General features: G+C 31.3%; 1 protein-coding gene across 1 annotated transcript; it reads left to right on the top strand.

Moving 5' to 3' along the window:
- Positions 1–9,254: 9,254 nt before the first annotated feature.
- Positions 9,255–11,951, top strand: LOC107486623 (isoflavone 7-O-methyltransferase). Its single transcript, XM_052260022.1, has 3 exons — positions 9,255–9,509; positions 10,193–10,717; positions 11,646–11,951. The coding sequence occupies exons 1-3, from the start codon at positions 9,255–9,257 to the stop codon at positions 11,949–11,951; spliced, it is 1,086 nt and encodes a 361-aa protein (XP_052115982.1).
- The last annotated feature ends 3,680 nt before the right edge of the window (positions 11,952–15,631 follow it).

The following is a 15,631-nucleotide window of genomic DNA, read 5'->3' as shown; positions in this document are numbered from 1 at the left end:
TGAAGCTGCAGTTGATTTCGGACAGAGAAAAAGGGTTCTTATGGCGCATTTAGATTTTGGATTCGACTCGTCGAGGTAGGAGTGTTTTTCTAAAAAGCTTATTTTATATTTTGGATTTGTTATAAATGGATATAGATGTAATAAATACAATTTCTGGTGATTATGTAAGTCTTATGTACTGTCTGACTGTTTTGGGATGAATATGACTATTGTTTGATTGGATTATTGTTTGGTTTTGTTAAATTAATTTTTTAAAGTTTTGGAAATGAGTTTGGTTCGTTAGAAATGATTTGATTTTGAATCGATTTCCTTAAGGTATGAAATTGATATGAAATGCTTGTAAATTAATTAATTATACATATATATATATATATTTTAGTATTAAATATTTTAAAAGTCGTCATAATACTCGAACTATCAGAGTGGCACAGCCGGAAGCGTGACATTTTGATAGTTAGGCCAGGGTGTTACACGGTACAGTTTGGTTTGGATTGAATTTCGGTTTTGTAAATTAAAAGAATTAAATATATATAACAAGTTTTAACATCAAATTTTAAATAACCAACAATGACATAACAAGTATCAACAATATCTTAAAAACCAACGATCACATAATAATAGAAATAAAATTATAGGTTAGTTAAAATAAATAAATAAATCATATTTTGAATATAAAATATTTATTAAATAATAATAATACATGAATAATATAAAAATATATAACAAATTGAATATGTTATAAGTATGATTGTAAATATAATAATAAAATAATAATATTATAACACATTGTGTGGTTTGGATTTAATTGGATCGGTTATGAAAATTAGATCGGAAATCCGATCCGATCCAACGATTTACAAAAAGTAAAATCCAATCAAATTCAAATTCGTGCGATTTTAATCATTTTTCAATTTGAATTGGATTTGATGAGCGGTTTAATTTTTGGATCCATTTGAATTTGAACACCCCTAATCCACTCCATAGGTTGAACTAGTGGCCAAAAATATATTATTGGTCAATTTCTGGTCCAATTTTAGTAATTATACTAAGATTTAATATTTTATTGGTCTCTATAATTTTATTAAAATTTTAATTAGGTCTTCGTATTTATTTTAATTAGGTTTTTATACTACTTTTAATTTTGTAATTATTAAGTCATTTTCATGCCAAAAATATTAAAATTAATAAAAAAATTTCTCTTAAAATACATGCGATTAAATATATATCTAATTAAAATTTTAATTATGAAAGTCTTTAATTTACAAAATAAATATTCAATTAATTCTAACATTTTTATACTAAAAAAATTTAATTATAAAATTAAAAGTAACGTAAAGATTCAATCGAAAGAAAAAATGTAAATACCTAATTATAAATTTGACAAATTATAGGGACCAACAAAATAATTAAGGTGAATTCTACCTAACCCCTTCTAAAATAACATGAAAGTTACCCTTCATGATGTGTCACACTTTAATTGATTATTATCTTAACTATAGTTGGGTTATTTTGTAATTTATTATTTGAGATGGGTAATTGTATAATTTCTTAAAATATTAAAATTCTACCCCGCCTCTCACGCAATCTCTTTCTACAGTGAATCATTCCTTAACGAGTTGTTGAATTCCTTAACTCAGATAATAAATTACAAAATAACTCAACTATAATTAAGATAATGACCAATTAAAGTGTGACACATCATAAAGGGTAACTTACATGTTATTTTAGAGGGGGTTGGGTAGAATTCACCAATAATTAAACCTTGTATCAATAATTGAAAATGCTATTTATACACTAAAATCAGCCACTAAAATCAGTTACTAATGTATTTGTGTATAAATACATGTGTAATTTAATTTATTTTTAATATGTATTTATATTCTAATATGTATTTATACTGGTGACTAACTTTAGTAACTGATTTTAGTGTACACATAGCATAACCTATTAATAATTAACGTAAGTGTATACAACTTGAATACATTATCGTCGATTTAGAAAATTAATCTTTTTTTCTTAACGATTTGTCCAAAATAAAATAAATTGTAGAGAGTAGTAGTAGTAGTGCAGCAACACCAAACTCACCCAATTCTTCTGTTATAACTGTCTAGACAGAATTGAAAGAAGTTGGTTTACCTGCCCAGGAAATCACTTGATCAATATTGATATTTACATGCATACTAATTGTTTACCCTCTAATTGTATTAGATATTGAAAAATACACACATTCAATTCAGTTAGAGTAGTGAATTAATTTTCTATTCTATTATGATTAGTTAGAGGGTAGATTAGTCTTTCTACCCTAATCAGGGATGACTTGTGTATATGCTATATATAATAACTTTACTCTTTGGAGAAACAGAGTTTTCCTAATATTCATTCTATCATATTCAATCTATCAAGTTTACCTTCTTATCTCATTCTCTAATATTCATCTGTAAGTTCTTCAATCTTGTTACTCAAGATTCTAATATGGTATCAAGAGTTTAGGTTCTTAAATTTTTTTTTTCGTTTCACCATGGAAATCGAGCTCAACGACTCCACCACCAAAAAACCCCTCACTGTCATAGCTGACAAATTGAATGAAGACAACTATTCAACCTGGAGGTATCTCGCGTTACTCACCATCCAGAGTCTCGATTGGAAGATCACTTAAACCCAGCAAAGATTCCTCCTCAATTTGCTACAGATGAGGCAAAGAAAACCGCTACCGAATAGGCAGACTTCAAGAAATGGCGTCTCCGAGACCTAACCCTCACTACTTGGATCGTGGCATCCATGACCACTAACTTCAAAAGCAAGGTCATACATCTCACCAGATTTCATCTAGTTTGGGAAAAGATTGATGATTACTTCACCGCCGCATCCTCAGCTCGCATTCAGAGCCTCAAATCGCAGCTCAAGTCCGTGAAGAAGACGGGCACCGTACCTGATTACCTTGCTCATATTCGAAAACTAGTAGATTCTCTATTTGCAATTGGCTATCAAGTTCATGAAGATGACCATATTCAAGCTATTCTTGATGGTCTCCTAGATGAGTACACTGTCTACAACACTTCGGTAATGTCAAGATTGGGCTCCTTCAAGGTTGTAGAGGCTGAATCTTTCCTTTTGGCATTTGAAAATATGCTTGACAGACACAAGAATCTTGGAATAGCTTTATGCCGATGGCCAACTTCACTCAACCTTTCAACTTCAACAGAGGAGGAGGAGCGAGAAGAGGTAGAAGTGGAAGAGGCTTTCGAGGAGGTGGGAGGTTTGGATTCACGAATCAAAGACCCCAATGTGAACTATGCGGTCGTTCTGGCCATGTGGTTTGGCACTGTTATCATCGATTTGATACATCTTTTCAACCAAATGTGGCTAATTCCTCTAGTCAACTTCAGATACCATATGGAAATTCCCAGCCACCACCTCCGTCTTTCACCTTTCATCAACGAAGAGCTTATATTTCTACACCATCATCCGTTAGTGAAGCTTCTTGGTTTCCAAATTCAGGAGCAAGTCACCACATTACCCCAGACTCCAACAATTTACTCACTGCCTCTTCCACGAATCTTAATTCAAACCAGCTTTATGTAGGTAATGGGGCAGGTATACCGATCTCTTCTTCAGGTTCCTCTATTCTTTTTGACCCTTCCACTAACATTGCTTATTGTCTGAATGATCTTCTTCATGTTCCTCAAATTATGCAGAATTTATTAAGTGTTTCAAAATTTGCCTTTGATAACCATGTTTATTTTGAATTCTGGCCTGATGTTTGCTTAATTCGTGACCAGGATACCAAGAACCTACTCCTACAAGGCAATGCTAGGAATGGGATTTATACCTTAGATAACCTTAGGATCCCAAGATCTTTGACTACTAGTTCTGAAATTGTTTGTAATAATGCTACTCTTCAGCAGCCTCACACTAAATCCACTATAATCAACACTGTGCCTATTTCTGATTTTAGTAATTCACATGTATTAGACTCATGTTTGGATCCGGCCTTTAATTCTCCGGCAAATAAAAATAAAGATGTGCAATTATGGCACAAGAGGTTAGGCTATAGTGCTATTCAGACTATTCTTACTATTCTTAATCAAACTTATAGTTTTTCTGGTTCTACTACTAAATTTCAACATGTATGTGAAATATGTTCTATGGCAAAGATGCATCGCTTACATTTTCCTGCTTCTGAAACTTTCTATACACAGCCCTTACAACTTGTTTTTGTAGACATTTGGGGACCAGTCCCCATGAACTCTAGAAATGGATTTCGATACTATATATGTTTTGTTGATGCATATACAAAATATACTTGTCTTTATTTGCTGACTAACAAATCACAAGCATTCGTTGCATTTCAAACTTATAGAGCTTTTATGGAGAAGCAAAGTGGTCACAAATCAAAGCAATATAATCGGATAAAGGTATGGAATTTCTTTCAAAAGATTTTACTTTATTTTTGGCATCAGAAGGCATTTTGCATAGACAGTCTTGTGGTTACACGCATCATCAACAAGGCAGTGTGGAAAGAAAACATAGACACATCACAGAGATGGGCCTCTCTTTACTTGCCACAACTTCCTTACCCATGACTTTTTGGGAAGATGCCTTCATTAGTGCAGCTTATATCATCAATAGACTCCCTACGAAGGTATTGCAAGATAAAAGTCCCTTTGAGATGCTGTTTAATCAAAAACCAGACTATAATTTCTTTAAAATTTTTGGTTGTGCATGTTACCCTTTCTTAAGACCATATAATAAGGTAAAGTTTGCATATAAATCAGAACAATGTTTGTTTTTAGGGTATGATGCTAATCACAAAGGCTATAAGTGTATGGCCAAAAATGAAAAAAATATACCTAGCAAGACATGTTAATTTTAATGAATCTGTGTTTTCCTATAGTATTATGTTTTTTAAGTCTGATTCCTCTTCTAATAAGTCTATATCTATAGCATTGGCTGAGAATCCTATTTTTTATATTACTCTACCAACTCATACAGCCTCCTTCCCTCTTTTCCCTTCAACTAGTACATCATCCCATCAATCTCTTGGTCAACTCCCTCGTTTAGAACAATCTAACACTTGTCCATCCACTCCTACATCTACATCAAACACTTTATCTAGCAACACAACTCCACATTCAGCTTCTAGTACATCAGATTCATCTATGCCAATTGGGGACATTGACATTGTCTTACCCCCTATCTCTCCGACTCCATCCCCACCCAATAACACTCATGCCATGGTAACTCACTCAAAATCTGGAATTACTAAACCTAGAGCTTTAGCTACCACAACTACTTCCAAACCTACAACCACTGATTTGATACACAACATCCCTAAGACTGTAGCTCAAGCTCTAGCCTCTCCACACTGGAAACAAGCCATGGACATTGAATTTCAAGCACTTATGAAGTGTCAAACATGGACTCTCAAAGAACCACCCCCAAATGCTACCATCATAGGAAGCAAATGGGTTTTAGCCATTAAAAAGGATCAATTTGAAAACATTCTAAGATACAAAGCTAGGCTAGTTGGTAAAGGCTTTCATCAAACAGAGGGAATAGATTATGAGCAGGTTTATAGTCTGATGGTGAGGCTTAGTACAGTTCGGGTTATTTTTAGTATTGCTGTCTCTTTAGGTTGGCCATTACGATAATTTGACTTTAATAATGCGTTTCTCAATGGTAAACTAGACGAAACTGTCTATATGGCCCAACCACCAGGTTACTCTCATTCAAATTCATCCTTAGTTTGCTGTCTAAACAAGGCTCTCTATGGTTTGAAGCAAGCTCCACGAGCTTGGTTCAATACCTTGGCCAAAACCTTAGCCAAATTTGGATTTAAGAATGCTAAATCTGATATTTCTTTGTCTATTAAATATACTTCCTCTTCTGTTGTTTACTTAATTGTGTATGTTGATGATATTATCGTAACTGGTAATAATATGACTGAAATTAATACTCTCATATCTGATCTCAATAAAATTTTTTCTTTGAAAGATATGGGACAATTCAGCTTTTTCTTGGGCCTGGAAGCAAATTATTTGCCATAAGAAAATTTGTTAATTACTCAATCTAAATATGCATCAGAGTTATTAAAAAGATCAGCTATGGAGGACTTAAGTCCCATGGCTACTCCTATGATATCTAGTCTTAAGATGTCTGCTAATGACTCAAAATTCTTTGATAATCCAAAACTTTATAGGTCAATCGTAGGTGGCTTACAGTATTTAACTCTTACTAGGCTAGATTTATCATACTCGGTTAATAAAGTATCTCAATATATGCACCAACCTACACTACACCATTGGAAGTGTGTGAAAAGAATTTTGAGATATTTGAGAGGAACTTTGAATCATGGCTTATTCTTCACAAAATCTACTGATTTTCGCTTACTTTCCTTTGCAGATTCTGATTGGGGTGGTGACTTAGATGACAGAAAATCTATTACATGTTTTTGTGTGTATCTTGGCAACAATCTAGTCTCCTGAAAAAGTAATAAACAAACCAAACTCAGCAGAAGTAGTACTGAAGCAGAATACAGATCTATAGCTGCTGCACAAACTGAAATTATGTCTCTTCAACAGTTGCTCGGAGAGCTGCACATTCCTCAAAAAATCTCACCTACCATCTACTGCGATAACCAGTCCACTTGCCTTCTAGCTGCTAATCCTGTCCTTCATAGTAGGTGCAAGCACTTGGAGCTAGACTTACACTTTATCAGGGATCTAGTCAACCGCAGAGAACTTTTTGTCGTGCATATACCTTCAACAGATCAGATAGCAGATACTCTAACTAAACCTCTCTCCTTGCCAGCATTTCAGAAATTTAGAATCAAACTAAGAGTACATGACAAATCAAGTACCTCAGTTTGAGGGAGGGTGTTAAAATAGTAAATTAATTTTCTATTCTATTATGATTAGTTAGAGGGTAGATTAATCTTTCTACCCTAATCAGGGATGACTTGTGTATATGTTATATATAATAACTTTACTCTTCAGAAAAATAAAATTTTCCTAATATTCATTCTATCATATTCAATCTATTAAATTTACCTTCTTCTCTCATTCTCTAATATTCATCTGCAAATTCTTCAATCTTATTACTCAAGATTCTAATAAGATCTAAGATCAGAATTTCTCATTCTTTTATTCTCTTCTTCTACCTTATATAATCTCTTCTATACTTTCACATAAATAAATACAACGTTTTTTCAGCAACAGAGACAAAGAGAATAAAAGTTAGTTGATTACTTGATTATCAATATATTAATTGTTGCGGTCAAAGCAAATCATGTATGTTGTGCACTAGACAAGTGTAACAATGAATAATTTGACTGTAGAACGTTGAATGATTTATCATGTATATGTGTAGTGTAAAGATTTGATTGCAAAGTGTTACGTGTTTATATTTTATAAAACCTTGATTAGAAAAGTTTAAACTATATATAAAAATTTAGTAAAAAACTTACACAAAATATAATTACGGATCTCATTATTCCAAATTTATAGGCTATAAAATCGAATAAAAGTTATACGTATTTGTAAAATAATTCAATATTTATTTTCCTGTTTCAGATTTTTTTTTCAAAATAAAATACTTTAAATTTGTCACAAAAAATTACAGAAGAGTTCATAAAAAATAATTCACATTAACATAGAGACTGGCATACCCAAGAAATAATTAAGATATCAAACGGACCATTCAATTTTTTGTAAGTGTTGAACGCTTGAATATTGTTAGTCTGGAATTGTAATTATATATTCGATTTTATTAGATAAATAATACCTTTTGTAAATAATATGAATAATAAATTTTAAAATTGGTCTAATAAAATAAAAAATACATTACATTTCTACAAAAATCACAAACACAAGTGAATAAAAAATTACCGTATTCATAACTGCATTATTCATTAATTTATTAGCTACTTATACTTTTCTTTATGTATTATTATATGCGAATCGGAGCCGTCGTAATAGACGTAGAGACAATAAAGTGTTTAATTTTTATGTATTAAAATCGCAGCTATCGCCTATCAGATTAAGTTTTTTATGATCTTATGTTGCGATATATTTTACATTATAAATTAGAGGATCAATTCCCTAGACGAACGTGTATGTGTAAGAGTATTATTGAGAGAGAACGAAAACTAATATGAAAGAATGAAAATTATATCTGCAGATTTTCTCACTAACACTAAACTAGCTATTTATAACACAACTTTTTTCTTTTAACAATAAACTAACTACCAGAATTAGTTAAGCTTCACTTACCAATTCAATAAAGAAAACAAGAATTTAGTTCAATCAAAAGTTCTAAATTCTATTTCAGCAGAGAGTTTCTGCTGACTATAATTTGTTTGTTGTGTTTCAGGCTACAAGATTTGTTCCATAATTAATAAATATAATAATCTGTTTTTTTATTTTCAATCTTCTAAATTGTTTGCCTAATCAAAATCTGAAAAAACAATAAATCTTATTTTAGATGATTTATGAAATTCAGGATTGAGACGTAGCAAAATATTTAAGTACTGAGTACTCTATCTCTTAATTGTTGTCCAATGTTGAGTAGTCACAAATTGGCTTAATTTATTCATAGAAAAAGAAATGTCAAGTCTAATGGTCAACACATATTGCAATTTCCCACAATTGTACGATACAAATTGGAAGTTATAAAAAAATGTTCGAGATTATGCTGTGAGTCTAAGAAACTAACCATATATAGGAATTTGCATTGGTTTTGAACCTTGCTCTTATTGGCAATAATAATAGAACAGCTAATATTTTAATATAAAAAAATTAGAAATTAGGAATAAATGATATTTTAAAAAAAATATAATTTTGATCAAAAATAAAAAATAAAACAAAACAAAATATTTAAAATAAAAATAAAATGTTAGAGATTAAATTTAGATTTAATTAAAATTTGAAAAATTAAAATATTATTTTATCTTAAAAAAAAAGAATTTACTTACCTTCTAGATCAACAAACTCGTCATAATGGAGCTGCAAATATTCAAATCTAAACATCAGATAGATACTGTCCAATAAATATATAAATTAGCGATTTTAAAATAACTATATCAACCTCAACAGTCAAAAACGTGGTAAAACAAGGAAAATTATTAAATTAACCACCTGCTGCATGCAAGATGAAACCTTATACTATAAATTAAACCAATGTGAGTTCAACATGAGCATGCAGCACAAAGATTTAAAAAAAAAAACACCAGCACCATCAAAATTCACAAAAGAGTTATGGCTTCAAACAATGGGCGCAGCGCAAGTGAGAGCTTTAAAGCTCAAGCACTTGTTTATAGGCACATGTTTAGCATCCTAGACTCCATGTGTCTCAAGTGGATTATTGACTCTCGCATACCAAACATAATCCACGACCATGGAAAACCTATTACTCTTTTAGAATTGGTCTCAGTTCTCCAAATTCCGTCAACTAAAGTTGATCGCATTGATGTTTTCATGCGCTACATGGCATATATTGGATACTTTGATATAGTAAGAATCTATAATTTATAACTTTACCTCTTTTCTCTTTAATATATTAAAAGGAAATTTTATCTTAAATTATTTAGGATTATTAGGTGTAATGTTCTCATTCATCTTTTTTTTTTCCTCCAAAATAAAGTTCGAAATAATTAATATTTTCTTATTTTTTATTTATATATTTACTTATTTAATTCATTTGTTTGCATTATTAATTAACCTAAGATTTCAATTCTCATTATTTTGGATATTAACTAAATTAGTATGAACAAATTCAAAACTATTGCACTAAATTCATAATTATGATTAATATTTTATAAAATTGAATACTTACAAAAAATATACTATATATTAAACAATTAATAAAATTCATAAATAATTAAACATCTTACATGACATGTCTTAAATCTCACTGTATATATACTATTTTATTCGTTTGTCAAACAAATTTAATAAGTACTAATAAATATTTATCATAAAAAATTATTGAACACATAAAAGTATTTATAATATATTCATTGCTATATCTGGTAATCATAGGTGTTTCTATATATGTAAACACTTTGTATATCTATTTGTTTTCCCATCTCTCTAATTTTGTATTTACTTAGCTTACTTTGATTTTGAAAATTTCAATATTTGCATTTTAAATATATGAAAAGATTAATATTTATACCTGTATCTATAAGACAAAGGTTAGAATCCAAGATGGCAATCAAGAAGAAGAAAAGGAAGCATTTGCTCTCACAGCAGCATCAAAACTCTTGATCAAAGGCACTGAAAACCCTTGTATATCTCCAGTGGTTGAGTTCGTTATAGATCCAGTTCATTCAGATTCCTTCAATTATCTGAGCAAATGGTTTTCCGACGAAAATCTCCGTCTATACGAAATCACCTTGGGAAAACCTTTGTGGGAGTATCTTGACAAGAACCCTAGACTCATGGGCTTGTTCAATGATGCTATGGCCAGTGATTCTCAGATGATAAAATTGGCACTAAAGGATCATCACATGGCCTTTGAAGGGTTGGAAACAATTGTGGATGTTGGTGGTGGAACTGGAACCACAGCTCAAATTTTCAGTGAGAAATTTCCAGAACTCAAATACATAGTATTTGATCTTCCACAGGTTGTGAAAAATTTGAAGGGATGCAACAATTTGAGCTTTCTTGGTGGAGACATGTTTGAATCCATTCCTAAGGCTGATGCAATTCTACTTAAGGTAACCATTTAATTAGCAGTGGATTAGTAGTATGTTTGTCTTAATTAATTTCAAAATTAGATTAGATTATTGAAGTTACTTTCTTTTATTGTGAACGACTATATTTACGTTTCGTTTACGTTTTTATTTTCTGTTTATATTTTTAGTATTTTTAAGTTAAAATTTTGTGGAAAATAATAAAAAATAAAATAAAATCTTTTTTTTCTCTTATTTCTTTTTTTTATAAAAATTTAAAAACAAAAAATAAAAATACAAACAAAACACCCATATATATTCATAAGAGTTTCGAAAACATATTGTTTTAGTATAATTACCTTTAATAAATTAAAAAGTTAGAATATAATCATTCGTAATTTCTTAAAATTAATCTCAAAGTAATTAAAATTAGATTTTTTAATATTTTAAATTTTTAGATGTTACAACAACTAATAATTTTTAATTATCTTAGATATATACCAAAATTAATTATTGAAATCGTCAGTCACCGGTTAAATAGTAATTTTGAATAATTTTTACCCTCTATAGATATACGAAAGTAAAAGGATGCATGCCATTAATTAATTGAATTTACATATTTAGTTGAAAACTTTTGAAAGCTCCCTACATTTTCTTCTTACACCATGAAAACAATGCTTTGCCATTTCATTTGGTAACACTGGAATAGCTTCAAATGGTTAATTAACCATTCAGAATAGATGGTTATTCTTAAAATGTTTATATAAATGTAATTTTTATTTTTATTTTTTTACTTTTATCTAAAAACAATAATTTGTCAAAAAAATCACACAATTGAAGTCAACTTTTTTCTTTTACCAAAAAAGTTAGTTGAATAATAAGACACTCAATTTCATTTGTAAAATTAGTCGGTGGAATTGACGATATTACATTATAAAATGGTTGTGATGTATATTTTTGTCTTTTTATGCAGCTAGTCTTACATAATTGGAGCGACAACAATTGTATAAAAATATTGAGAAACTGCAAAGATGCTGTTAAGGTTTCAAGCAAGAATAAAAAGGGTAAAATAATAATTTTAGAGACCGTGATAAATGAAGAACAAGATGAACCTGAAATTACTCGGCTCAAATTTCTTATGAACATAAATATGCAAATTATTCACGGAAAAGAGAGAACCGAAGAAGAATGGAAAAATATCTTTCATGAAGCTGGCCTCTATGATTATAAGATATTTTCATTTACTGGATATTTATCACTTATAGAGATCTATCCTTAAAAATAACGACCTCGTAATAGTTTACAACTCTACGAATAAAAATAAATATTATGTAAAAGAATAAAATACGCCTTTTATATAATCGCGTGTATTGTGGTTTAGATAGTACTTTTTATGAATAAAATGTTGGAACATGGAAAAATAAGACTGTGAATTTAGTATTGATGTATGTTACGAATTGAATGTTTCGTTTTTTAAATGAATTAAGGTGTTAATAGTATTGTTTTATAAATCCCTTGAATGAGAGTTTCTTGTATAATCAATATCTCCCTCTCATAAGCACTTAGCATCAGATTTACATGCACATGTAAGAAGAAATGTCCGGTAAAGGTGTGAATATAAAGGATTAAATTTTCATCTTTTAATCACGAACAAAACCGTAAAATCCGAAATGTCAAAGATAATAATATTTTAAGTGAATGTGTTGGATTGTTATAGATAGTATCAGAATTAATGTTCAAATTCATGTGTCAACAAGAGATATCAATTGTAGAATGAAAAAAATAATATGCTTTATAAAAATATGAATAACTTTTATTTTAGATATATTTTGATAGATTGAATGGTTTAATTTCCATCTTTCTAATAGAAATAAATTTTAAGGCTTAAAATGTTAAAACGAACAATATTTTTAAACGAGTGGTAGGTAGGGGTGGCAGATAAACTAGCCCACCCCGTCTTACTCCATTTTGCATGTAAAAAGTGTATAATTTGGCGAGTTAGTCCACCTCATTCTATTTATACTTAGTGAGGCAATTCCAAATTTTTACTTGTCTTACCTAACAATAAATTGGCAGGTTAAATTTACCAATTTTTTCTTTTGTTAATTATTAAATTATTAAATATTAAAAAATAGATAATTTCACAAATATTTTAATAAATTTATAATTTTTAAAGATATAAAATTAAATAATTATAATTTCTAAATTTACAGACACTAAAATATTTATAATTCTAAATATCTAATAAATATAATCATCAACTAAGCTTTTTGAAACAAAATAATGAAATCAACATTATCCAAAGCAAAACATTGTCCAAAACATATAATTAAATATTATCAAAGTCACTAATTAATCAAACATAGTCCAAATCATAACTTAAAGTAAAACAAACAAACATTCCAAACACAAGCACAAAAGTAATGTTGCAAATTCAATTATCATCTTAAAAACAAAAACTCGTCCTCGCCAGACGAAACCTGCCAAAATTCATGGATTAAGCAGTTCTAGTTAGATGGACATTTTTATTATATATAGCTGCCTTAAATTTATAACTCGACCCACTTTTTTTGACGAGTTACGCGAGTCGGCCTGATGGATTTTGGCTCGTTTACCATCCCTACCGTTTTGGCTCGTTTGCCACCCCTAGTGGTAGGGATGGTAAACGAGCCAAAATCCATCAGGCCGAACTAGTGATAGGGATGGTAAAACAAACTACCCACCCCGCCCAAGCCCACCTCAAAATTAGGGCGGGCTAGCTCATTCTGCCAAACTTAAGTAGACTAAAATATCTAATCACTACAACCAAAGTACTGAATAGCGACAATTTATTCTGCAAATTGCAATAGTTTTAAACCGTCGTAAAATCATATCTCGGCGGTTTGCCAACCAAGACTTATTAGAGTGCGGAGATTAATTTTTGCGATGTTTTCAATAACCGCCTCTATGTCATGCTAGTTTGTTTTTGCGGCGGTTACAAACCGTTGGTATTCACAAAAAGGCGGGATTTTTAAAAAATTATAATGGTTTAAAATTGTTGCAATTTTTCTTTAAATAGAAAAATATAAAGTCCAGTACTAATTTCAATCAATAACAACTTTTTCTTATAAATACACATGGAAGTATAATAATTAGATAGGCAATCATTCCAATTCTTTATAAATCCAAACAAAAATAAAAAAACATAAAATAAAGGTCCCTAGTACATATAGGGATGGCAACGGGTCCCCATGGGGGCGGGGACATGCCCCCCTTCTCCCGTCTCCCGCCTCCAAAACCTGTCCCCGTCCCCGCCCCATCCCCGCTACAGGTAGCGGGGACCCCGTATCCGCCGGGGACCAGGGTCTCCGCGGATATCCGCGGAGTTTTATAAAAAACAATAAAAATCAAGAAAAATAAAAAAATTGAGAGGAAAATTAGAAAATAAAGATAATCCCGAATTACATTCAAAATCAGCCAAACATAATAACATATACATAATCCATAAACAACCAAACATAATTCATCACATCATAGAAACATAGTTCTCAATAATTCTCAAGCTTTCTTCATCTTGTAATAGTTGTAATGGTAGTGATGTGGATTTCGATTTACTTGAATCCTATAGACATAAATTACAGAAATCATAAAGCATAAGTCATGCAAATCAGAATCAGAATAAAAAACATAAATCATAATTAACCTAAATCAAAGAAATTATAACACAATTATAGATTTCTTCTCATGCAATTTTTTTTAACATTAATCTCAATAAATTTGAACGTGCTCGTTTATCATTCAAGTGCACAGATCATCACCAGAGTAACACCAACAATAATAATAAAAATCATTTAAGGAATACAAAATAAACAAAACAATACTCCAGATTTAAAGAACGAAGATATATATAATTATTGAATCCTATTCTAATTTCATGATCCACTATCCACTATCAAGCTAATTAACTAACAACTATGTAAACAATATTCCAGGACCTACCCCTTCTTCACATGTAATCGAGCGAGTTAATTAACAAGATCTGATCTAATATAAAGCAATCGTGTATAAGGATAAGCAACACACAGCATAATTAGCCATAAAATTAACAACAGGAAAATGTTTAATTAAGTAGCTACTGAAATGGAACGGTGAAAATTGGTCATGGTAGCAAGTTAACCAACACAACAAAACAAAACATATATTATATATTAAAATTACAGATTCACACAGATTAGTAGCTAGTACCTCACCAAACGCAAATTACGCATTTAATTTACAGTTATACAGTGTCAAGCAAGCCCTCGCCACCACCCAGCCCAAGGGTTTCAAGATCAAATCCCAAAACCGCAACTCAAACGGCACCGTTTTTCGTTCTTTGCGTGTTTTTCTTTTCGGTACCTGAATTACAAGGCCAGGCTCAAGGTAAGTGCAGCGTTAACGTCTAATCTCCATGCAAATCCAGAACTGTCGATTATTCTCCAAACATCACAGGGAACCGTCAGATCAGTGTTGCTATCTTCTCTCTGCACCCGTACCCTGCACATGAACCCACCGCAGTACGGTGCACTCGCAATAGCTGCAGAAACAACGTTCGTCACTAGCCACACTCTTCCCTTTCCCTCGTCACAACCACTACCACCAACAATTCCGTTAAACGCGCCGTTTGTCCACGTCACGTCGAAGACTGAGAGGAGAGGATCTGAGCGTTGTCAGTGAGGGTCTCAACGGTAGGAGGTGGCGGTGGCGGTCGGCGGTGATGAATTCGTGAGAGAAAACGGTTTGAGAGAGATAGAATCGAAGAGAGGAGAGGAGAGGAGTCACAGGACAGAAGAGAGGAGCATAAGGCAGTGTGAGTGACGGCTAGGGTTTGCTTCATCAACTCTCATATCTTATATATATATATATAGGGGCATTTTAGTATTTTCACATAAATGGGATTAAACGGATCCCCACGTGGCGGGTACCACTATCCCCGCCCCC

This window comes from Arachis duranensis, chromosome 4 (assembly GCF_000817695.3).
Source record: "Arachis duranensis cultivar V14167 chromosome 4, aradu.V14167.gnm2.J7QH, whole genome shotgun sequence".
Taxonomy (NCBI): domain Eukaryota; kingdom Viridiplantae; phylum Streptophyta; class Magnoliopsida; order Fabales; family Fabaceae; genus Arachis; species Arachis duranensis.
Note: the sequence above shows the minus strand (reverse complement) of the source record. Positions and strands in the feature narration are given on the sequence as shown.